The 26,777-nt window shown below is 34.9% G+C and overlaps 1 protein-coding gene across 2 annotated transcripts in view; it reads right to left on the reverse strand.

Moving 5' to 3' along the window:
• Positions 1-26,777, reverse strand: part of myom3 (myomesin 3) — a 249,462-nt gene that overhangs the window by 53,608 nt on the left and 169,077 nt on the right. For both annotated transcript variants that reach the window (XM_030159207.1, XM_030159208.1), the window contains exons 19-21: positions 9,258-9,384; positions 4,999-5,180; positions 4,605-4,719 (exon numbers count right to left, since the gene is read on the reverse strand). In XM_030159207.1, coding sequence (XP_030015067.1) covers positions 4,605-4,719; positions 4,999-5,180; positions 9,258-9,384 — 424 coding nt within the window. The remainder of the gene's footprint in view (positions 1-4,604; positions 4,720-4,998; positions 5,181-9,257; positions 9,385-26,777) is intronic.

Genomic DNA, 26,777 nt, shown 5'->3' on the forward strand with positions numbered 1-26,777 from the left:
TACTGATAAAAAATATATGGTGAGTTGAGAGAGACAATCCCAATCCGTAAAAGACATGATAAACTGTGAAACTGAAGCACTGTGGTACTGTTTATCTGTCAAATGTTCATTGTGGTCGGTTTCAGATGCTGCAGCTCTTTCATAATTCATAGTTTGAGTTCTTGTTTGTTCAGTATTAATTGTCAGCCTTGTAAATCCAAGTTGGACTGACTGTACATATCCTGACCAAGGAAAATAAAATTCTCACTTTGTGCAGTAATCTACACCTGGCTTTACTGCCTCTGTCCATAAAAATATACATTATATAGACTAAATGTGGTCTAAAATTAATGTTTATTTGCAACATAGTATAGCAAACTATTACATGATCAAAAGCAAATTAATTTTAGCAAAAAAAAAAAAAAAAAGTCTCAGTTTTGAATGTCTGGGGTCGCCAGAAATTTGTGATGTTAAAATGGGGTCATGATCCAAAAAAAAGCAAGGAACCACTGGGTTCACTTTATATTAGCATAGGGGTGAATGGTTGTTCGTCTCTATTTGTCAACCCTGTGATGAACTGATGCCATTTCCAAGGTGAGTCCCACCTTCCAGCCTGCAGTCCCTCAGAGGATTTAATGGTCATGGAAAATGAACTAATTAATTAATTTAAAGGAGTGATATTTTGCTTTTTTAAATGGAATTCTGCATTTTAAAACATTTCCCTGTGGTCTACGTAAACTGTAAATGCTCTGCTTGGGTCTGAATTCTTCATTAATTCAACTCCACAGGTCCATCTTCAACCCTATTTCTGAGTAATGACACCAGAAAGGTCGTTTTGAGCGCTGGCCCTTTAAATGCAAATGAGCCACTTCAAGCCCCACCCCCTCCAGGCTGTTGGCTGTGCTGCTCTGTCCCGTTCAACCAACAACTGAACATTTTAGGCAATCGACTCGAAGTTTGGACATATTTTCAGAATGGACTACAACTGCTGCTGCTGACAAACAGTTATGTCATAGTTGGAGAAATGTTCGTCGGAAGTCTTGACCTTATATGTGCAAATGTTGTGATGTAACTAGTTATAGACGTAACAAATTAAGAAGGAATTAAACCAGGTTGTAGAAATCCACTAGACTTTTGCTGGAATGAATATAAAGATAGCTTTGCAGCACCTGGAGGGTTCAAATTCAAACTTTCTGAACTATTAGGGTCCAAATACACAAATAAATGAACCAAAGACTAATAAAAGTTGACATCAAACTGGAAGAAAAATCCAAGGCACTCTCTTTAAACATTAAAATCCCTTTATTAACATGGCACAGTAAAGGCATTTGAATGTTTAAAGAGAGTGCCTTGGATTTTTCTTCCAGTTTGATATCTACTTTTTGAATCCCTTTTTCCAAAGAGCACCTCGAACAAACTCTTTTTTAGTCCGAGAAGCATTCCTTCGCATGAAATTTTTGAATCAATAAAAGTGGGTTTAGCTAAATATGACCTTTTTAAATGTGTAGTATGAAATTTTTACCTGGCAGAATATCATAAATTTATCGTAAAATGACTAGGCCTATGTTATGTATTTCCAGACTTGTGCACCACAGGATTCCAGCAATGTTTTTGTGAAAATGTGATTTATTCATTATGCTTCAGTATAGTTTCATACCATTTACTGAGTTACATTATATACTATAAATATAATATGATGTGAATAAAACCAGGTTCTTTTACAGTACTGTGCAAACACTTGAGTTAATCTTCACTTGAGCAGACAATATTCAGGGTTTTCCTTTGTTTGTGGAGAGATTACATTCTCTACTGGCTTTTGTTGTTATTTGACTAAAAACTCCCCAAGCTACTGAAAAAAATTCCTCAGGCTAATATGGCATCTTTTCTCTCCAAACTAAACTGTCAGATAAAACATTTAAGTTTTTCCACTTAAGTCTTGAAGATATGAAGACATAATAGAAAAATACTGGAAGAAATACATGTGTTCAGTCATAAAATGTAAAAAAGCAGAAATGAATGGCTTCTAAAGGCAAAGTCAGTATTCAGATTGACCTCCATTTCCACTTAGCACAGGCTGAATTGGTTGAACAAGGTTCCTTCATAAAAGTTATTCTATGTACTTGGGCTTTTTATCTTTTTTCTATGTAGATGATCCAATACAGCTTCTATAATATTCATATTTTTGCTCTGAATTGTTTGTTTTTAATGCTTCCATATACTTCCTGTATATTGCAGTTGCATCTTCATATACAGAAATATACATGTATGGTCATTATAACCTTGCTCAAATATCAAAACCTGCTAATGGCCTCATATTTTTGCACTGTAATGAAGCTCTGTCACCTCTCAGTGACACTCTATGCATTTTCAGGGTTGTTTTTTTTTTTTTTTTTCTTTGAACATTAATGGATTTGGCACATCTGCAATACATGCCTTTAGCTATTGAATAAGAAAAGCCTAGTGGCAAAAAGTCATTCTTGAAGGATACACACTTAATCAGAATACGCATGAAGAGAATTGTCAAGAAAAAGCAAACAACAAAAGTCCACAGTTAAAAACAGCTGACTTTTTAGACTGGATCAGTTTATCATTATAGTTTTACACTGATTTATAAGTATAATTGTAGTAAGTTTTAATGGGTGTTGTAAACAATAGCAAATCACATCATCAAATCACAACATAATGACTATGGGACCAGTTTAAGAAGAAATTACCATTACAGACTTTATAAATCGTAACCAACGCCTGTCACATTCTAGTCGAGACAAGACGCACTGATGCGTACAGTAACTGTCACCAGTAATGAATCTTACAGATGAGTAATAAACTCAAGCTAATTAAAAATAACACAAATACAACAACCCCCCCCGCCCCCAGTAAACTAGAAACGTTATTACCATAAATTTGTATCTGCAGATCACATTATATTTCGTACACTTAACCCCTTAGACGTCAGTTTTTTTCCAAAAACATTCCATTTCGATATCAAGATTTCCAGCGAGACAGCGATAGTCAGTCGGACAATACCTGTGTTTTTAAATTGGTTTGACCTCAACTAAATTTTTGCACTTTATCAACTACACTTTAAAAAACTGTAACTTTTCTGTTATTACAATATTATTACTGGTTGTTTTAATTTCTTGTTACTACCTGTCTGTAAAACCTGTTTTCTTTCATGGCGTGTGCTGCTGACCTCTTGGCCAGGTTACCCTTGCAAAAGAAATGTTGATCTCAAAGTGATTCTATCTGGTTCAATAAAATTTAAAAAAAAAAATCAAAAGCTGTAGTTTGAAAGTGGGTAGAGATAAAGGAATACTGTAAATGAGAAACATAGCTGGTATGACCCAAAGGTTATGATGGGAGTAAATGTATTAATCTAATTTGCATATTGGGACATCATGGAGCGGCGGCCATATTGGATTGCGTAACTTTTAGAAAAATTGGGCTTTTCTGTTGTTGTTTTTTCGTCATCTTATCCTTAAAATAAATTAACTTAAATATTAGTAGACAGTAAAATGCAGGAAGTTTTAGTAACTTTTGGGCCAAGCAGCAGAGTAGCCAAATCTGTCCTTATCTATCAAAACTGAAACTAAACAAGTGGCCCCAGGCACAACAAACCCCACCCCTCGCACGTACTGTAGCTTATTTTGGCAGTAATCCATCCGATATCATCATGTCTATGCATGTGGTGATGTCAGCATATCAACTGCCTCTATATGCCAAGTTTGAAGTAAATTGAAACAAAATTGATGTTTTTATAGACATTTGAAATGTCGCCCATTATAAGTAAATGGGAGAAAAAAAAAAAGAATTTAAAAATTCATAAAACATTTGAACTTTGACCCACTTTTCCCAAAATGTAACTACATCTATTCTGGGTCAGTGGGAATCTATAAACCCACTTTGGTATGAATTCAAACAACAGTTTTGCTGCTACAGACATATGACATTTTGCTCATTATAAGTAAATGGGGAAAAAAAGATTTTCGAAAATTCATAAAAAATTCAAATTTTGACCTACTCTTCCCAAAAATGTAATGGTATCTATTCTGGGTCAGTAGCAATCTATAAACCCAATTTGGTATGAATTCAACCAATAGTTTTGCTGCTACAGACATTTGAATTTTCGCCCATTATACGTAAATGGGGGAAAAAAAAGATTTTAAAAATTCCTAAAAAAATTTAACTTTGACCTACTTTTCCCAAAATGTAATCACATCTATTCTGGGTCACTGGCAATCTGTAAACCAAATTTAATATGAATTGAAGCAACAGTTTTGTTGCTAGAGTGTTAACAAAGAAACAAACTCAACCAAAACCAATCCTTCTTGCCTCTCCTTCAGGGGTCGGGGTAATAAACTTTACTTACTGAACCAGCTTGAAATGATGCTTTTAAATCTGGATTCTCCTCTTCACTTTGAATCGACACATGCTTTGAAACGGTGTTAGGACTGAAAGAGCACATGTCTGCCATCTATTGGTGGGAGGTGTTAACACAATTTGGCCACTCTGGATCTATGGTCTGTTTTATTCAGTGATCTTGCTTGTCACAACATTGCGACTTTGGCACTTAAAGGGTTAATGCAATTTGTAATATCTTAAAATCTAGGGGTGTGGTGGATTACCTGTTGTAGTCTGAGCTATGACAGGTTCAGAGGGCAGTGAGGCCCATCCAGTTCCTGCTTCATTGACAGCCGACACACGGAAACGGTAGGTTTGACCCTCCTGAAGCCCTGACACCTGGATGTTATAGCGAACAGATTAACACTTATGAGTTCATCCATGTGGACCCGATGGATGGAAGACACCAGTTTATACCTCAAGGCAGGTTTATAAAGGAATAATTTACTGGCACTTAGTGTTATTAAATACATTCATTTCTTAACTTGTAATAATGCTGGCCATTAGGTAATTGATAATTTCTCTGATAAAACCAATAAAACACCACAGTATATGAGTGGATCTGTACATGTTATTATAGAAGTAAGTGTGTAAACATTACACAGAGTGACTCCTCACCTTGTATTGAGTGTCAGAGACTGAACTGTCGTTTATTGTCGTCCAATTGTCCGACTGCTCCCCTTGACTCATTTCCAGCAAATAGCCAGTAACGGGGCCTTGGCCTTCATACAAAGGTGGAGCCCACAGCAGCACCACAGAGTCATTCCTCACATCCCTCACCTCCAGGTCATAAGGGCAACCTGAGAAAGGAGAGTGCAAGTCAGAATATTTGTACACGTATCCTCCATGTGAAAAAAAATTAACCCATAAAGACCCAAACAGCCACTGGCAACCAAAACCATCTACTGATCTACTGTTTAATAAGTGTTGATCCACTAATCCTATCAATTCATGTAAATAATTGGTGTAAAATACAGTTTGTCATCTTTTCATGGTCATCAGATATGGCCAATTTGGACATTCAGAGGCTCCGTAGTTACCGTGGAAACACCGCTGAAAACTTAAGGTGTTTAAGGAACTATTGATAAAACTGCTAATTATATTTTCAATTAATTAAACATCAGAAAATTATGAAAAAGTACTTCCCAATGACCAACACAATGTCCTCAAATTCCTATTTTCATCATAAAATAGGAATGTGTCTAGTGTCACAGAAAAAAAGAAAATCTGAGAATTTTTGTTTTCTTAAAAAATGTCTCATATTGATCATCATCAAAATACTCAACTAATCAAGTAATCGATTGACGTTGCATTCTACATTACATTATTCTATTTCTACACAATTTTGCTACGGAATATGCTTAATGCACCTAATTTGACATTTTTCACGCTAAAAATATGCACATTATGTATATTCTTCAAAACTGGATAAACACATATTAACCCATAAAGACCCAAACAGCCACCGGTGACACAAACCATCTACTGATTTAAACTGTTTAATACCTGTTGATCCACTAATTCTATCAATACATGTAAAAAACTGGTGTAAAATACAGTTTGTCGTCTTTTCATGGTCTTCAGATAAGAGGCTCTGTAGTTACCATGGAAACACCGTCATCTTCTACAACATTGATTCACCAGTAAAACCCATGCAGTTGGATCAGTGACAGTGGATGGACACATGTTTTTACATTGTTATTAAAATCTTTGCTGAAAAAGTCACTTTTTCTTAATTTTTCTGTTTCGATAAAATTAACTTTGAATTCACTCTGAGTTTTCATGAACATCTACATGATCCGTGAATTAAATATAGGAAGATAAATGATTCACACCAAAAAATGCAAAATACAGAGGATAATATTATTTTTTAAAAAAAAACAAAATTGGTGATAAATCAGTTATGAAAGGTAGTAATAGAGAAAAATTAATTTAGGAATTACCACAGATGTAGCACTGGGTCTTTATGGGTTAAAGATGTATTTTCCTGCTATTCCGCCTCTTCCACATGTTCCAACATTGTATCACATCATCTAGCTGCTAAAACATTTTTGAATTAACCCTTTCATGCATGACTTGTGAGAACCTTAGTCAAGATTTTTTCCTTCAGTGTTTTTATTCCTCCTTAGGCAAGAAAAAAACAATGCAATCGAGTTTTTTTTTCTGTGGAGTTACAAAAATATCCATGCATTTAATTTTTGAAGTAAAGAAACATGTGTTTAAAACCCAATATCAGAGGGGGATATGAAAACAATGAAATAAAAACATGTTTAATGCTGCTAATCTGATGTCTTCTCACATTTTAACATATTCTAATGCTAGTAATTCCTCACTTCATCGAGATAATATGCAAAAAAAAACCTTCTTGTCTAACAAATAACTATTGATTTACACTAAAACATCTAACTGCAGATCAGGTTTATCAAGAACAGCAAAGTTACAGTAATGGTCTGAATGTCAGGGTATGAGATGGTGCGTAAGTGTCCACTGTGTTGGCTGATATGAAACTAAAACAACGAAACCCATTAATATACAAGAGAACAGCTGGAGAATAACTGTCCACTGCAGTGACTTATGCATGAAAGGGTTAAATTGCCACAGAAGCCGCTATTGCCTTCGAGAGGAAATTGACAGTAGGACGAATTGCATCCTGGGATATTTGCCAGCCAAGTCTACATGAGTCACTAACCAGTGCATCCTTGGTTTAAGCTAGGAGACAAGAACAACACCCAGGTATTCCATCCAGTCTTGGTTTGTGTGAATTTTTATCATCAGATATGACTCACTTGGACGTTCAGAGGCTCCGTACTGAACGTGGAAACACCGTCATCTTCTACAACATTGATTCACCAGTAAAACCCATGGAGTTGGTTCAATGACAGTGGATGGAGACACTTGGCTTTATGTTTGGTTAATGATATCTTTCCTGAAAAAGTCACTTTTTCTTCAGTTTTTTTCTGTTTCTGATATACAGTCTACTCTCGTTATACCGCCAACTTCCGTTCATGGCCAAATTGGTGGTATAGCGAAAATGGCGTTACAACGGGTTGCGTCCATAATGTGCATGTCTTTACTATATGATGTCTATGCTGCCTCCGTTAACCCGTTCTAATTGCGTTTCTAAATAAATCTTGATTCTGTTATGTTGTAAGGGATCATTTAAAGTGGGGAAACATTTTAAGCATTATTATACCGTGTCGGGAAATGACACCCCATCATCTTGAGGCTTTGGCTTAATCCCACGTCCTCTTCCCGACATCCTGACCTACTGAGTGTTCTGCGATAAATGAACGGTGGCCGTTCCGTAGACCTACTCGTAGCTTGTCGCGATCAGCGTCTGGCGCGTTTGTTTCAGTGCATTGTTAAAATTTATGTGTACTCGATGGCAATCACGCTGGCGGTATAACGGTCGGGAAATCAATGGTATAAGTGTTGTTTGTGCATGGAACTGGGTTGGTGGATGGCGATAGGCAGAAATGGCGGTAGCTAATGGAATAATGCATTGGGGATTTTTGTGCAATGGTTTTGGTCGGCGGTGAGCGAAAATGGCGGTATAACGGCGGGCGGTTTAACGAGAGTAGACTGTAATAATCCTCAAGTTTAATCTGAGCTTTCATGAAAATCTACACAATCAGTAAATCAAATATGGGAAAATACATGATTTACAATGACAAAACACAAACAAGGAGGATAATATTACAATCAATGGTGATAAATCACTTAAGAAAGGTTAAATATAGAGAAAAATTCGTTTGGGAACTGACACAAAAGTAGCACTGAGTCTTTATGGGTTAAGGCTGAAATAAAGTACAAAACAAGGGAAACATATTGGTGTGTGAAAATGCCCGCCCCGATCATCTCCGGAGCAACCAAACAAGACTTGTTTGTGAATATCATAATAGAAAAGGGAGGAGAACAGTAAAGTCAAATGGAGTACAGTGACTCTCCTTAATCTAACTGACTTCATGGCAGCACATGGTAGTTAATTTGCTTAATGATTTTCGGTCACTTTTAAATTATTAACGGCATAGAGGGAAGCCCATTTACTGAGATTAATGAGCTGCGCTTTAAAAGTGGCATGTCTGAGAGCCTCTCTCCATTTCCAATATTAATGTCATGAGGAGCTAAAATGAGCGGAGTTAGAACTGCTGGACTCTAGTCTGGGCGACAACATACTGGTCTATGTTTGTGTGTGTGTGTGTGTGTATTTGTGTGTGTAGTTTTGACTCAATGCAAACTGTGTGTGTGATCAGAATGAGGCGTTCATGCGATCCTTTCCTGAAGCTACAATTTGTTTTTGTTCTCGAGCTTTCAGATTTCAGATTTCACACCACCTTTGTGGGTTTCTTGTCTTGCTCAAGGACACTCGAGCAGCATGCATACGAGCCAAGATTCGCTGTAATATTATGGGATATAGCTACAGTACCACACAATGGATTCAGCCATCAAGTTCCGCCTCTAAGCTATCATTCTAGCTTTTATTTCAGCTACAATATGATAGAGTTGACCTCAACCTTCGTTTTGTATTTTACTGATATGACACGCCGAAAGACATTTTCTCCTACTATACCCGATAGACCTGGATATTTTATACTACACAGACTGTATGTGCTTTTAAAGGTGTCCTTACATATAATGGCAGTAAGTGGAAATGGGTTCCATATGTGATGGATGATCTTTGAACGTACCTCGCCTCCCTCTCTCCCAGTGACAGACAATAAACTATGATGCGATGTGACCTTAGCTGTTAGCAGAGCCAGCAGGTCGGCAGAGTAATGACATGGGTTTTACTGCGAAGATGCTCACATGAAATGAGTAATTTACTTTTTCTGTGTGATTTCCTGTTTGACTGAACTGTCGTGGAGCTTTCTTCTTACCTGGCTCTGGCATCGTCCACTTCTCACACAGAAAAGCTTCGCTGGCCTCAGACGGCTTCCCGACACCGGCCGCATTGGCAGCGTACACACGGAACTGGTAGAAGTGTCCGGTAGTCAGATTACAAACCTACAAACAGAATGTATATTTAGGTCTGAGGTATCTGGTAATATTAAAGGAGTGATATTTTGCTTTTTTAAATGGAATTATGCATTTTAAAACATTTCCCTGTGGTCTACATAAACTGTAAATGCTCTGCTTGGGTCTGGATTCTTCATTAATTCAACTCCACAGGTCCATCTTCAACACTATTTCTGAGTAATGACGCCAGAAGGGTCGTTTTGAGCGCTGGCCCTTTAAATGCACATGAGCCACTTCATGCCCCACCCCCTCCAGGTTGTTGACTGTGCTGTTCTGTCCCGTTCAACCACTAGTGTTCCTTAATACAGGGTGAGTCAGAAAAAACGCTTTTTTCATTTAAAGAAATTGAACCACTGAAATGGAAATGCTTATTTTTCTTTTGATTATACAGTCATATTGATGTGGTTATTGAGCATGTCTGGCGATTGAATCATTGATTTATGGCATAGCATAACAGAGGGAATGTCCATTGTTTATTGTGCACCGAAATATCTGCCAACACAGTTTATGCCACCGTGAATGAAATTGAAATTGTCAACCATTACAGCATGTTTACTCGCCATCAAAATGTTTTGTCTCAACGAAGTCGTCCGGCACGACCTTCAACCTGGCTACCATTCAGATTGATGCAAATCTGTGCTCGTTGTCGCATCTCTAACACAGCTCTTCTCGCCATTCGTGTTCGTCGTAGGGCTTGGATTTCAGCCGTGATGCGATTTCGGAGTTCCTGAAGAGTTTGTGGAACAGTCCGATACACACGGTTTTTAAGATACCCCCACAAGAAAAAATCAAGGGGGGTCAAGTCCGGGGATCTAGGTGGCCACTCTCTCTCCTGACCCAAACAGACAACTCGATGAGGAAATAATACCTGCAATCGCTGTGGTCTTGCCATGATGAAAACTCCCTGGGCACTGTCATGTAGGCCTATGTCCTGAGTGTGAAAGCAAAGCCCCGACTCCTGTAATTGTTGTCAATTTCAAGTTTGTTCACTGTGGCATACATTGTGTTGGCAGGTATTTCAGTGCCCGATAAACAATGGACCTTCTCTCTCTTATGTAATGCAATAAATCTATGACTACATCACCAGACATGCTCAATAACCACATCCATATGACTGTATGGTCAAAAGAAAAATCAGTGTTTCCATTTTAGCAGTACAATTTCTTTAAATGGAAAGAGCGTTTTTTCTGACTCACCCTGTACAACCAACAACTGAACATTTTAGGTAATTTGACGTTTGGATATATTTTCAGAACTGGCTACAACCGCCGCTGCTGATAAACAATTATGGTGTCCTCAGAGAAATGTTCGTTGGAAGTCTTGATCTTATACAGTATGTGTAAATGTTGTAACGTAACTAATTATAGACGTAACAAATTAAGCAGGAATTGAAACGGGTTGTAGAAATCCACTCGATTTTTGCCGGAATGAATATAAAAATAGCTTTGCAGCACCTGGAGGGTTCAAATTCAAACTTTCTGAACTATTAGGGTCCAAATACACAAATAAATGAACCAAAGACTAATAAAAGTGGGTTTAGCAAAATGTGACCCCTTTAAGCCCTATTTGCACAAGACTAGTGTAAAATGTAGACCAAGAAATTTAGAAATTAACCTTCTCATGTCTGTATTTCAAGTAGTGCATTTTGTAGGATAAACAAAGTTTGTTTCTTACTAATTAATTACCCCACCCCCTGAAGGGGAGGCAAGCGATATTATTGATGGTTCGGTTTGTTTGTTTGTTTGTTAACACTCTAGCAGTAGAACTATTGGTTAAATTCATACCAAATTGGGTTTATAGATTGCCAGTGACCCAGAATAGATCTGATTACAATTCGGGAACAGTAGGTCAAAGTTACAATTTGTTATGAATTAATTATTTTTTTTTTCCCATTTACTTAAAATGGGTGAAATTTCAAATGTCTGTAGCAGCAAAACTATTGGTTGAATTCATACTAGGGATGTAACGATATGAACATTTCATATCACAGTTATTGTGACCAAAATTATCATGTTTATCATTACTATCGCGGTATTTTTGAAATGTGCTCAAAATGTTCAAAAAGTACTTATACACACACTGAAATAATGTAAACAAGTTTAGTTTTGAAAAAAAAAAAAAGAAATAACAGGCACAATCTACTTTCTGTTGGCAGAAACATTAAAATATTAACATGTAAACATCAAACCTACAAATGTGCACTGAAGATGGCACCTTATGGCCAGAAGAGATATCTGCACTGGGGGGGAGGGGGGGGGGATTTTATCAATGTCAGTGCCATTGTCGATTCTGCTTAGTAATTCCAATTCCTTATCAATTCTATTGATTCCTTTGTGTTTTTTTGAGTGGGAAAAAAAGTATTTGGACAGGTCATAGTGGAGCTTGTTTGACTATTTTCAAATCATTCACAATGACACACACATACACTATTGTACACACACAAACAGAAAGCGGAACACAATCATATTTTCCTGAACTGTTTAATGAACAAATGTAGATATACTGAAGGAATGAGGATTTAAAAACACGTTAGGGTGATCTGCTTCTCCAGGAAATAAGCAGTATCACCGTGATTTTCAAAGTGCGGTAACAGAACACGGTTATCATGATAATTAGAATTTAAAGAGTAATACTAACCATTGGAAATTTTACTGTGGTTTACCGCTATACCGGTAATTGTTACATAGCTAATTCATACCAATTTGAATTTATAGATTGCCAGTGACCCAGAATAGATCTGATTACATTTTGGGAAAAGTAGATCAAAGACCCAATTTTTTTTAGTTAATTTTTAATATCTTTTTTTTCCCTATATACTTCTAATGGACAAAATTGCAAACATCTGTAGAAGCAGAACTATTGTTTGAATTCATACCAAATGTGGTTTATAGATTGCCAGTGACCCAGAATACATGTCATTACATTTTAGGAAAAGTAGGTCAAAGTTTACATTTTTTATGAATTTTTTTAATATCTTATTTCCCCCCCCTCATTTACTTATAATGGGCAAAAATTCACATGTCTATAGCAGCCAAACTATTAGTTGAATTCATACCAAACTGAGTTTATAGATTGCCACTGACCCAGAATAGATCTGATTACATTTTAGGAAAAGTAGGTCTAAGTCCAAATTTTTAATGAATTTTTAAAATCCTTTTTTTCTTTCATTTACTTATAATGGGCGAAATTTCAAATGTCTATAAAAACATCAATTTTGCTTCAATTTACTTCAAACTTGGCACATATATATAGAGGCAACTGATATGATGACCTCAACACATACATAGACATGATGACATCAGCTGGATCGATGCCAAAATAAGTTACAATATGTGCAAGGGGCGGGGTTTGTTGTGCCTGGAACCACTTGTTTTTTCTGAGACTATTTCCCAATTTTTTTTAAATTTTTTTTTTGTAACTTATATTTTATTAGTTTTAAAAGAACAACAACAAAAAGAAAACACAACAACATAAATAAGTCTGGGTAGCACAGTCTTATCAATTATTTTGCTTATATAATGTCCATTTTTTTCCACTTTTTGTTCATTTGTGGTTCTTGTAGTCTCAATCTGTGAGTTAGTTTTTCCATTAGAATTATGTCCTTGATCGTAGTTATCCATTGATCCTTTGATGGCACGTTCATCTTCCCCCAATTCCTCGTTATACATTTTTTTTTGCAGCTATCAACATCACCTTTACCAAATATTTATCGTATTCACGTATAGTGCCATCACTAAAGTTGCATAAATAAAGAATTTCAGGTTTCTTTGGAATTGTGTATCCTGTAGCCGGATGACGGTGGAGTGAGTGAACAGACTCAAAAACAGAATTATAAATTATATTATCTTCCTCTCCGTGTCAAACCAAATTCCTGAACAACCATGCTGATTGGTTGTTTAGCAGGTCAATGCCCGGACATCCTTTGCAAATGACATTTACGAAGACAGATGATCTTAAGGAATGAGCCTAATGGAACTTGCTTACACTTAGTGACTGTTGTCCTCTCAACATCTGTGTTTCATTATGTGCTCATCCAGAGGTGAAGATGAACCCAGAAACGAACAAAGGACTGAATGATAAAATCCCTATATGTGCCATGTAAATAATGTATTACATTATGTGTTAATGTTGATTAACTCAGCACGTTAACTCTTTTATGCATGTAATACTTAAGCCATTTGCCTGACCTGTGGTTTCACATATGTGTGTCCTCATGTTCACGGTAAATTATGTGAAAGTAAGAGTATCACTGCTTATAGCATGTCTGAATAATCATGCTATTATTTTACTGATGCTTAAGTGAGGTTACAGGTGATGTACAAAGTTTAAGGATCTTATTTCAGGATCTTATTTAAGGTTGGGAGAAGTTTTCTTACAAGTCTGCATGAGGTCCTCTCTCCCTCTCCTAAGGGGGGGAGAGAGAGATGATACTCTGAAATATGTAAATGACCGGCAAAAGGAGGCGTTTTCCCGCCGAAAACAGACAAAGAAGGCAACGCCCCAAGGCATCGATAACTCATCTATATGCACGAGGAAGGCGTGGCAAGCTGGTTTTTGGACAAACTATAAAAGTAAATGAAACCAACTTTTCAGCAGAGCTTTTTCCACCCTTGCTGCTCTCACCTAAGCAAAGAGTCTTTTCCACCTCTCCCAGGCTCTCACAGAGCAGAGCTTTTTCCACCCTCGCTGCTCTCACCTACGCAAAGAGCTTTCTCCACCTCTTCTGAGCTCTCACCTAAGAGCAAAGAGCTTTCTCCAAGGAGTCTTGACCATCTCCTTGGCTCTCAGAGCTGTTCCATCTTCTCCTGGTGAGCTTTCCAGAACCAGCCGCCAGAGCCAGCTGTGAACCTCCTCCAGCCAGCAGAACTTCAGAACTTCAGAGCTTCAGAACTTCAGAACTCCAGACCTTCAGGCCTCCAGCGCAAGCACGTCGCTTCACAGCCTGTTCCTGCTTCGACCTATGTCAGAAGACTTCATCCATCCGCCGTCAAGGCCGTGCCAGTTGCTGCATCCGCACCGCAACAACTTGTAAGAAAACTTGCTCCTGATTTATCTGAGTTGGTGTTATTCCAGTTTAAGTAGGTTTACCTCAACGTAACCTCACTAACATTATAATATCTTGAATATAGCTGTCTGCCAGCTTAATCTACATATTCTCCTGTCCATAATCTCCTGCTCCTTTGGTTGTATTTGTCTCTTGTCTTTAGGTCATTTGTGTGTCTTAGTTTAGTTAATAAAGTATTTATATGTATATAAATCCATTGCCTCAGTTGTGCTTTGTGTACTATTATTCACACATGGGTTCATCTGTGCAGTCAACGAACTATCAACCTATGCAAGATTTCCAAATTATTGTTTTGAGTTGATTTAAGTTTAAGTTTGGTTATAAATCTATAATTAAATTAATCAATGAATCAACACTCAATTAATAAATAATTTGGTATCCAATTCTTGTTACAATCCTAATACTTGACATAGGACATTGCAGATCATTTCCCAATATTCCGAAACTTTTGAACATTTCCAAAAAACATGAGAATGGTCAACATCCATCTCTTCGCATTCTGTCCAACATTCCTGAAGCCTCTGTAACTTTACTTTTAAACTTGGGTGTAAATAAAAAATCTTATAAGATTTTTCCAGGCAAATTCCCTCCATGTCCGAGAGCTAGTAGTGGTATGATGTAATTTCCACATGTTTAGCCAATCTGTATCATCAATTCCTATGTCAAATTCTCTTTCCCATTTCACTATTACATAGTAAGTTGTTTGCTTATCGAGATTTATCTTATTAAGGCTTTATATAATGCTGAGATTATCCTTATATTACTATCTTTACATGCTTTAGTCATGATTTGAACCACATTGCTCTCATCCACGGAGGGTCCCACCTGTATTTCCCCTTTATAATAGTCTCTCATTTGAAGATAACGGAAAAAATCATGTTTCTCAAATTGATATTTTAGTGCCAAAGTTTGGAAACTCACCAGCCTCCCATTATTTTCCAGAACACACCAAGCTGTAACTCCTTTGGTTACCCAATATTTATAGTTTTGGTCAATTTTGGATGGCATAAATTTACTATCATATGCTATCCGTTTTAGTTTTGTTACAAGTCTTTGGACTTTATGTGTACGCAGCTATTTCCCAGATTTGATGTCACGTTAAGGATCAGCTCTTACAGATAACAGTTGAAAGAAAGAAAAATGGAGCTGATGTTTTTCTGACAGATTTAAATTTGCTCCTACAGTGAGTATCAATGCTATATCACTCATAAGCCTCATGAATTTACACCCAAAATACCTTTAGAATGTTCATTTATCATCAACAGACCCGCCTCCATGGTCCATTATCATGGGCAGCGAGAACAAAATGTTGCAAATTCCACCAAATCATAGCGATGTTAATTCATATGGGACTATTGTCACAGCTAGGGCATCTGTGGTTACTGAAATAGGGTAGGTCAAGTGCGATGGAATTTTTACTTTGCATGGGATAAAGATCACAGATAACCTCTGTAATTATTATAAAATACTAGAGGTCCACATGTAATACTAGTCTGGTGTGAATAGGATTTCAGCCTCAAATGGAGGTAACAGGTTAATAATAGAGTTATAATCAGCAATCATGCTATAATATTATTAGTCAGTCAAGAGTAATTACACATGAAGGTATTTGTGAGCAACTGGAAGGATTTTCACAAAAAATCTGAACTTCTCTACATAAAAATCAGACAGTTATGAGCTTATTAAGCACACAAGCACACACACAATCTTCTATATTTCATAATAGCCATGAGGCATACCTTGGTTGTTGCATTAGACAGAATTTACCAGTAGCATTTCCAACTTTCCTTTATGCCTTTTCATGTTCAGTGCAATCTAAGGTTAACAAGAAACTAAATAGAAACAGATAGTTTGGCATTTTTCAGCCCTGAGTCATAGTTGTAAAAAGGAAATGATGAAATTATGAAGTGTTTGTGGGTATCAAGTACAGAATGAAACATAGAGCACAGTAGAAAAAGCCTGGGTCAGCTTTCGGTTCGGTGGTTTAGGAAAGTTAGAACAATCGCACACGTGGAATTCTGAGTGTCTGTATTATTAAATTATTAAACAACCACCTCCCAGCATTAAACAGCCAGCACATAAGGACTTAAACATGTACAAATCCTGCATATGAAACATTTATATTAGAAATTATATGAAATGAATGGCATCTTTAGTGGAATTATGATGAAATACTAAATAACTAATAGACTAAAACAAACTGAATTTTCCCTTGGAATCAATAAGGTTTATCTGTATAACTGTGTACTATTATTCTATTCTATTCTATTCTATTCTATTCTATTCTATTCTATTCTATTCTATTCTATTCTATTCTATTCTATTCTATTCTATTCTATAATACTATATAGAACTGTGCAAAAGTTCTAGGCCAACATCAGGTTTGTTGGTTTAGTTCTAATGACAACACATATACATTTCTAAGTCCCTGTATTATGATTAAATCTGGAAATCCACCACACACTGGACAGACAGTGGAGCACCTTCTCAAAAAGACTGCTGCAGCTCTGCTGTTGAACGGACAGGTTCAGGAAATCTTTCCTGCTCCATTCCATAACACTGTACAATAAACTCACCTCTGTCTGAGGTCTCTGCTCATAAATCCATTTGCACTTAAATGTCATTTGCCACATTCCCAATTGGAATGTTCCAGTTTGTTTTGCATGTTACAGTTCTATTTCAGCACATTACAGTTATTTTTCAGCACAGTATACAGTTATTATCCAGATTCTACACAGATGTTTTTAGACTTTTATCTATAGTGTACAGTGTATAGTGTTTGTTCTTATGTTATATTTGTCTTTACTCATGTTTGCTGTGGTATTATATTGTTACTGAATGTGTGTCATGCTGCTGCTACACTGTTATCTATCTATCTATCTATCTATCTATCTATCTATCTATCTATCTATCTATCTATCTATCTATCTATCTATCTATCTATCTATCTATCTATCTATCTATCTATCTATCTATCTATCTATCTATCTATCTATCTATCTATCTATCTATCTATCTATCTATCTACCACCACTATCCATCCACCCATCCATCCATGCATCCAAACTGCAACTGTGATTAACCCTTTCATGCAGGAATTATGAGAACCTTAATCAAGATTTTTTTTTTTCCTGAGTGTTTTTATTCCTCTTTAGGCATGAAAAAACCCCCAATGTGATTGTTTTTTTTTTGTTTTTTGTTTTTTTTTAAATCAACCTGTTTTTCATGGAGTTACAAAAATGTCCACTCAGCTACACCATGAATTTTATTCTTGAAGCAAAGAAACATGTATTTAAAACCCAATATCATAAAGTGATATGAAAACAGTGAAATGAAACCATGTTTAATGCAGCTAATCTGATGTTTTCTTACATTTTAACGTATTCTAATATTAGTTATGACTCACTTCATGGAGATAATATGCAAAAAATAAATATTAACAGTTGATTTCTACTCAAGAACCAATCAACAACAGCAAAGTTACAATAATGGTATGAATTGCAGTTTATGAGATGATGCATAAGTGTCCACTGTGTTGGTTGATATGGAACTAAAACAACAAAACCCATGAATATACAAGAGAACAGCTGTAGAGTAACTGTCCACTGTAGTGACCACTATGCATTGAAAGGGTTAAAAACTAAATAATTACTAGACTAAAAGAAATGGAATTTCTTCTTGGGGATCAATAAAGTTCATGTGTATCTGTATATTATATTATATTATATTATATTATATTATATTATATTATATTATATTATATTATATTATATTATATTGTGCAAAAGTTCTGGGCCAACATTAGGTTTGTTGTTTTAGTTCATGCATGTCTCAGTTTCTGTATTAAGATTCCATCTGGATGTATGGGAAGTATGTACAGCATTAAAAACAAAGGTTTCAGGGAAAAAACAGCTTCTATAAATCAAAGTGATTATATTTAGTGTGACCTCCCTTTGCTATCAACGTCCAAATCTATCAACGTGAACTGTGTACAGCAGTAAAAACTAAAGTTTCAGAGTAAATACAGCCTCTATAAACCTAAGTGGTTGTATTTAGTGCGACTTAACATGTCTTTAACAAACTAGAACACTGAGGTCATCAAACGCAGGGTTACTAGCGACTCCCAGAAATATTACAAAGAAAATGGGGGACGCAGCCTTTACTAACTATGCACCAAAGTTATGGAATACAATTCCAAAAGACGTTAGAGAAGCCAGTTCACTGAATATATTTAAAACCAAATTAAAAACATTTTTATTCTCATTAGCCTTTGAAAGGAGATAAAAATGGGGTCACAATTCAGGAACCAGGAATGTGCGTTTTTTTTATTTTTATTTTATTTTATTGTATTTCTGTTTTTATTTTTTATTTTATTGTATTTCAAATTTCATCTTATTTCTTGCACTTCAAAAATTCTGTGTATAATCAAATATTTTAATGTGCACTGCTTTTATTTTTATTTTATTGTATTTCTCTCACATTTCATCTTATTTCTTGCACTTCAAAAATTCTATGCATAATCAAATATTTTAATGTGCGCTGTTTTTATATTTATTTTTATTTTATTGTATTTCTAATCAAATCTAAATGTATTTTAATATTGTATTTTTTTTCAATCAATGTGAAGCACTTTGGGCTACAATTTCTGTATGAAAGGTGCTATACAAATAAAGTTTATTATTATTATTATTATTATTATTATTATTATTATTATTATTATTATTATTATTATTTAACCCTTTTGTTCAGACAATATGAGATTTATTGCATTAATTTTCTGATGTTTTATACCACGTATCATCTAACACATGTCAGATGTTTCTAACTGTTTGTGCTGCTTCTTGTCATGGGGTCAGAGGTCAAAATAGTCATTCTGACCTATAAAACTAGTTCAGGTTTTTGTGTATCTTTTAAGGCTGTGCACATATTTTGTAAACTATTTTCATTGCATTTTTTGTGGTTTTGAAAAAAACGTTCAGATTGCATGTCTAAAATTTCACACTTCTTTAAAAAGTAAGCAATTATTTAAAGAAAAAACATGTTGGAGGCATTGTGGTCAAATAAATGCAAACCATACACATATCTTCTGGTGTTGTCCCAAAATAGAACCTTTTTGAGACAAAGTAAACTCTGTAAGTAAACTCTGTGATAAATGAGGTACTAGGATATATGGTTACCAAAAATTGTTCCACCTTATATTAGGGAAATATAAGAACAGTTGTACTGAAAGAAGATAATTACTTGATCAAAATTCTTCTCAGAGCTGGCAGGAAGGCCGTAACAAGAAACTGGCTTGCTACGGACCCACCCAGATACAAACAATGGTTCGATATAATACAGGAAATATGGGTGTTGGAAGAAATTACTTATACCTTAAGATTAAAAAAAGATGAGTTTGATAGAAAATGGGACAAATGGATTGGATTTAACCCTTTCATGCATAGTGGTCACTAGAAGGGACAGTTATTCTACAGCTGTTCTCTTATATATTCATCGGTTTTGTTGTTTTAGTTGCATATCAGTCAATGCAGTGGACACTTATGCATCCTCCCAAACACTGCAATTCATACAATTATTGTAACTTTGCTGCTCATGATAAACCTGATCTGCAGTAACATGTTTGAGTGTAAATAAGTTGCTAATTATTATTAGACTGTAATTAACAGTTTTCTGAAACAACTTTTCTTTTTTTCTTTTTTTTTTGCATATCCTCCTGAGACCCAGCAATGCATTTTGTCCTCTGTAGGGGACAAAAGTTTGACAGTTTTACTTAAAAAAAATGCTGTGACATTCAATTAAAAAAATCAATCAATAAATAAAATCATTTTAAAAATGTATCTGAAAAAACTGTTGCATTATGCAGTTTCCAATCAAGACCATTTTTTAATGTAAAAAAAGCTAAAACTGTCAAATTCCTAGGTCTCAGGAGGATATTATCTCCATGCAATGAGTAATAACTAATATTAGAGTATGATAAAATGTGAGAAAACATTAGCGATTTAACAATTAGCGGCATTAAAAATGTTTTTATTTCATAGTTTTCACACTGTATGTCACTTTCTGATGATGAGTTTTAAATACATGTTTTTTTGCTTCAAAAATTAAATGCATGGTGTCCAGTTGAGTGGATATTTTTGCGACTCCACGAAAAATAGGTTCATAAAAAATAAATAAATAAATAAATAATCATTTGCATTGTTTTTTTCATACCTAAAGAAGAATAAAAACACTCAAGAAAAAAATATTGACTAAGGTTCTCATAATTCATGCATGAAAAGGTTAAAAACAAAGACATCAGCATAGAAATGGTAACGTGATGCCTTTATTTTCCTTTTATTGTATTATTTATGGATATCTTTTGTTGAATACTGTAATCCAAGCAAGTGGCCTTGCTGTACTGTTTATTGTATTCTATGTTCATGAACATGTGAAATAGGAAAAAAAAATAAATTAATAAATACATTTTCATACTTCTGTCATAAAATATTTGCCAGCTATTGCACTTTTCACATGACTACACCACTAATGATTACCAGATTTATTAATGGACAGAGAATGAGCACATTTATTCCTAAAGTACTATATCATCCTTCTTGACTGAAGCAGGTATGTTAGAAGGTATTAGTGCTCCCGCTGCTGCCAAAGGCTTTTTTCGCTGAGCTCCCCAGACACTTTGGCTTTGGGAAGAGAGGGGATTCAGCTTCATTGATCTGCTCATTGATCTCCCTATTCACAGCCACTTAGACTTTAAGGCCCTTATCACATCTGCGAACAGTTGTGAACTTCTGCTGCTGCTCCCGGGAACTAATTGACACAACCAGAGGGAGCGTATTTCACAGTAACAGCAATAGCCATTGAAAAAAATGGCCCTCCCCACATCTCCCATTCCCATCACTATCTATAGATCCTCCTCTAACTACAATCAAATAGAATGGCCACCTTCTTATCAGATCAATATACAGTCGGTGGGAGAATTGTAAAGGTGTGTGCCAGTATGAGTCTGGTTTTCATCTGTTAGGTGGCAAAAAACCTGCTGATATGCATCTAAATGTTTTAAAAATTAAAGTTTTGTGGTGGAATTTCAAGCTGGGGAGATTAAAATATAATGAAGCAAGATCAGTGATGTGCTTTCCTGACAGCACAAGAAGAAATCAGGGCAAAGTTGGTTACAGTTCCCACACCACAGAAGAAGAAGGAGAAGGAGAAGAAGAAGAAGAAGAAGAAAACCCCACAAGGCCTATATGAATATATAAAGAAATTGCAAATTGTTCAGAATAAGGCAGCACGATGTGTACTTCGTTGTCCATATAAAACAAATGTCGATAAAATGCATAACTGTCTTGCTTGGTTGAAGGTAAAGAACAGATTTATTGCCTCATTACTTGTTTTCATTAGGAAAATATCAATAACTAAACTGCCAAGGGTATTACATAAACGCCTGTCCTTGAACATCTATATAACACAAGGCATGCTACAGAAGGTAGATTTACTATACCTAAAGTGAAAACAAATAAAATGAAAAGTTATTATTATTATTATTATTATTATTATTACACTGGGTTACAAAAAAATGTTTTTTGCGAGTTGTCTAGGTTTTTTCAACTGAATTAGGACCATTTTGCACCGCTAAATCCAAAAATGACATCTGTTTTTCTCAATCAGGTCAGGTTTTTTTGCTAATTTGATTTTGAAAAATTTGATCTTCTCACAAAATTGATTACATTTTTGTGACTTCATCAGTTGATTTTTTTTTATATAGTTCTCACCCCAAATAGGTTTTAAGAGAAAAAAAAATCATTTTCACAAGCACACTTTATGAAACTTGTGACTTGATTCCTGTTAGGTACAATGGTGTATTCAGCGCAGATGTAGCAGAATACGTCAGGCTTATTTTTGCAAGATCTTCTAGTCGAAGCCATTTCATTCACCTGTAATATTAAAAAAAAACATTAATCATAAATTGGCAAAAGTAAAATCTTCAGAACTCGTTTATTGCAAGAAATATGAAAGAATTTTGTATCATATGATGTGAAAATGCCCATAAATGTAAGCAAAAATGTTAAAAAGCCAATATGTAGCATAGTTCAGAAAGTTGACCTGATTGAGCAAAATTAATGTGATTTTTGGATTCAGCACTCCAAAATGATCCTAAATCAGCTCAAAAAACTTAAACAATAAATTTGTTGTTGACCAGTGTTATTATTATTATTATTATTATTATTATTATTGTAACCTTTATTTTACCAGGAAAAAAAGCTAATTTAGATTAAAAATCTCTTTTCCAACAGTGAGTGTCCTGGCCAAGGCAGCAACAGCAGCAGCAGAAGTTACACAAAATGGAAATCACAGCCATACATCCACACTAATATACATAAACATAATGAAAGTCAGCACTAAAAACAAACTTAAAACTGATAAGAACATTCATATAAAACATCACCATTATTTTAAAAAGGTACTAAAAGTATAACAACAATGTTCCTTAAAAGCAGCTCCAAGCCAAACCCAATTCAATCAATCAGAAAAAAACATCTACATCCACATTTGTCCTTTTCCCATTGATTTGAAATCACTTTGAATGTATTAAAATAGACCAGTTCCCTCAGTTTAATGTCCTTCTGTAAGTTGTTCCAGGCAGTGGGAGCAGAATATTTAAAAGTTTTCTTTCCCAGTTCTGTTCTGACTTTTGGAACCCGTAAAGATAACAGATCCTGGGGTCGGAGACTGTAATTATTCAAGTCATTCCAACAAATGTAAACCACCAAATAGAATGGAAGCACACCGAGAATACATTTATAAATAAAAAAATACCAATGAAAAGTACTGTGATGTATAGAGTCATGGTGATATGGAACGCTCTGCCGGGACGAATCATTCAAGAAAATAACAAATACAGATTTAAAGAATTACTGAAAGAGTATTTATTTGCCAAACAATGCTCGGTGTCTGCTCATGTTTAGTTGATTGACATTACAATGATATATAACTGTGAATATATATCTGACTATTTACAAAGTATGATAAAAACTACTTTTTGGGAGGTACTGTTAATTAAACTAGGTCCTGTATTACATGTACACTACAAACAAAAAGTGAAGGATATTTCATTTTTTTTTTGTCATTTTTTTTTTGTCATTTTTGCCTTTTGTAAATAAAACTATGTCTGGTCATTAACCCTTTTGTGCACAAATTATGAAAACCATAGTCAAGATTTTTTTCTTTCTTCTTGTTTCTATCCCCCCTTAGGCATGAAAAAAAAAGCAATTGAGTTTTTTTTTAATGAAGTTACAAAAATGTCCATGTGTTTAATTTTTGAAGTAAAGAAACATGTTTAAAACCCAATATCAGAAAGTGAGATAAAAACAAAACAAAAGATTTTAATCCTACTAATCTGATGTTTTGTCACATTTTAACATATTCTACTGCTAGTTATTACTCACTTCATGGAGGTAATATGCAAAAAAAAAAAAAAAAACTTTTTGTCTAACAAATAACAATTGATTTACACTAAAACATGTTACTGCAGATCAGGTTTATCAAGAACAGCAAAGTTACAGTAATGGGATGAATTGCAGTTTATGGGATGATGTATAAGTGTCCACTGTGTTGGCTGATATGGAACTAAAACAACAAAACCCATGAATATACAAGAGAACAGCTGTAGAATAACTGTCCACTGGAGTGACCACTATGCATGAAAGGGTTAAAAAAATGTGTTTCAATTCAATTCACACACAAAAAGGTAAAAAGCGCTGTGCAAGAAACCCCCCAAAAAAATGAAAAAAAAAAAAAAAAAAAGCCCCAAAATTAAAAATATCCTTAACTTTCTGTTTGTAGTGTATGTTGTTTTTGTTTTGTAATTGTGATGAATGGTTTTTAGTTGTTTTGTGTGTGGGTGTTTTTGGTCATTTGACCGTCATTTGACAGTGTAAAGACAATTGTGTTGGTTGCGGACTCCAGGAAGAATAACGATGTCCTAAGTCAAAGTTAACGAAGATCCAAATAAATGAATGAATGAATGAATGAATGAATGAATGAATGAATTAAGGCCCTGAGCACAAAAAATCAATACAATCAGTTTTATAATTGCTCTCATTTATTCCAGGTCCTAAAATTATTTCTGTATTATACAACGGTTTAAATGACTTAAAGGGGAGAATACTTCCTACATAAAAGAAAAATGGGAAATAGAAACGAAACTTTTCTTTACAATTAGAAGTGTGGGAAAAACTGGATAAGCAACAATGGAAAAGCACTTCAGCATTGTCCTGGAGAGAGTTCGGTTGGAAAAATTTAACAAGATTCTTTAAAACACCTGCTCAGAATCATTTTCTGAACAAAAACACCTCATGTTGGCGATCCTGTGGGGAAAAGAAGGCAAACCATTATCATGTATTCTGGCAATGCCCTGTACTCCAGACCTACTGGAAGCAAATCAAAGAAACTAATTAAATAAGTTTATACTTCTTCCTACTCCTTTTCGATCATGCAATACTCAGACTTGTATGTGCTTGAAGATAGATTCTGCCCATTTAAATGTTATTTTGTTTATATCTTAATTTGCTTTGTTTTGTCTTATTTTTCTTTGCATGTTCGAAATAAAATTAAGAAAAAAAAAAAAAAATAATAATAATAATAAAATTTAAAAAAAAAACTATGGAAAAGATATTTAAAGGACAAATCCCATTTAAATTTGAAACTGCATATTTGGGCTTGAGACCGGATGTTCTAGGTTCGTCTCACAAATATATATTTAACGTAAGAAAGCACCCACCAGGAGATGGATGTCTACTGAAGCTCCTACACTCAAAAACTGGATAGCCGTGATCCACGAAATTTTTGTGATGGAAAAACTCACATTTTCTTTACGACTTGAACAAGATAAATTTCAAAATTGTTGGGCGCCTTGGATTACATATATAACCTTAGCAAACCTGACTTTGACTGAACATAGAAGATGGTACTAACTGTCTTCCCTCAAGGTTGTTTTTTTTTTTTTTATGTTTTCTTTTTCTGTGCTACTCTTATGTTCATGGTTGCCTTTGTACTTGAATATCCTAGAACTATTCTGTTGGATTCTGTTGGGTTTCTGTAAATTGGCTTAAAATTTGATTTGATTTAATTTGATCTATCGCTCCTTTATGTGAAGCACTTTGTAACATGTTCATTTAGTTAATTTTGTTTACTTATGATTGTATATCATTATTAGACACTGCAAATAATTTTTTTTTATTTCAAGTTTTTGGGGAGGCCCTCGATAAGCCACTTTGGTTTTTGGCTTCCCCGGCATGTTTTTTACTGTTATTATTATTGTGTTTTATTGTCGTGTATACATGCAAATAAACAATTCAACAACAATTCAACAATTGAAAAACATGTTGTTTTAAAAAGTGCTATATAAATAAAGCTTTACTAAATGTACATATGCACTATTAGGCTCTTTTTTTTCCTTTCTTCTTTGTATTATGATTATGAATGCTGCTTTGTGTGTATACATATATATGTATTTCTGCATCCTTTTTTTTTTTTGTCTTGTTTCCTGAAAGTGTGGTCGTCTAAGTGTACAGGCTTGTTAATATCATTTTTACTATCCATTTTTTACATACTTATTTAATTTACTTATACTACCTTTTTTTTTTCCTTTTCTCTCTTTCTTCCTTTTAATGATCATTATTGATACTGTTTTTTTTTCTTCTTAAAAAAAAAAGAGAACAGTGTACTTTGTATGATTGATGTCATGTATAATATCTTATAAGACGGTTCTGAATAAACATTTGAATAAAAAAATAGCTCTCATTTGCATCCGTGAAGCAGGACACTGTCAGAAACAGCTCAAAGTCGAAGTAAAGACTGTACTCCGGCAAGTGTTGAGGTTGTTGCAGGTGCTACATTCACCCAAAAGGTGGAGCTGCATGTTTTCAGCTGAGGCATCCACCAAGCGAAGAACCTCCAATCCTCAAGACTCTGCACTTCATAATACGTAGGACTAATCTTATTTTTACAACAGCATATTCATTTTGCTTCTAATGGCCTTTATCTTTGTTTTTTTTTTTCCTCCAAGGACCTAAAAACAACCACTTCCACATAACACTTTCACACACTGTCTAATTACAGAGCACCTGTAATCTCACTGAGACAGGTTAAAGATTTAACTTTCCTCTGGGTCTCCATGGACACAGTCTGTTGCCTAGTGACACAGCTGAAGTGGATGAGGGAGCTTTAGTGAATATTGCCATTACTTTGAGCTAACTGTTCAATGGATAGTCTTGAATTAGTATAATTGCATTAACAGTCAGTTCCTATTATGTGCGGTGAC

The sequence above is a fragment of the Sphaeramia orbicularis genome, chromosome 16 (assembly GCF_902148855.1).
Source record: "Sphaeramia orbicularis chromosome 16, fSphaOr1.1, whole genome shotgun sequence".
In the NCBI taxonomy this organism is placed as follows: Eukaryota; Metazoa; Chordata; class Actinopteri; order Kurtiformes; family Apogonidae; genus Sphaeramia; species Sphaeramia orbicularis.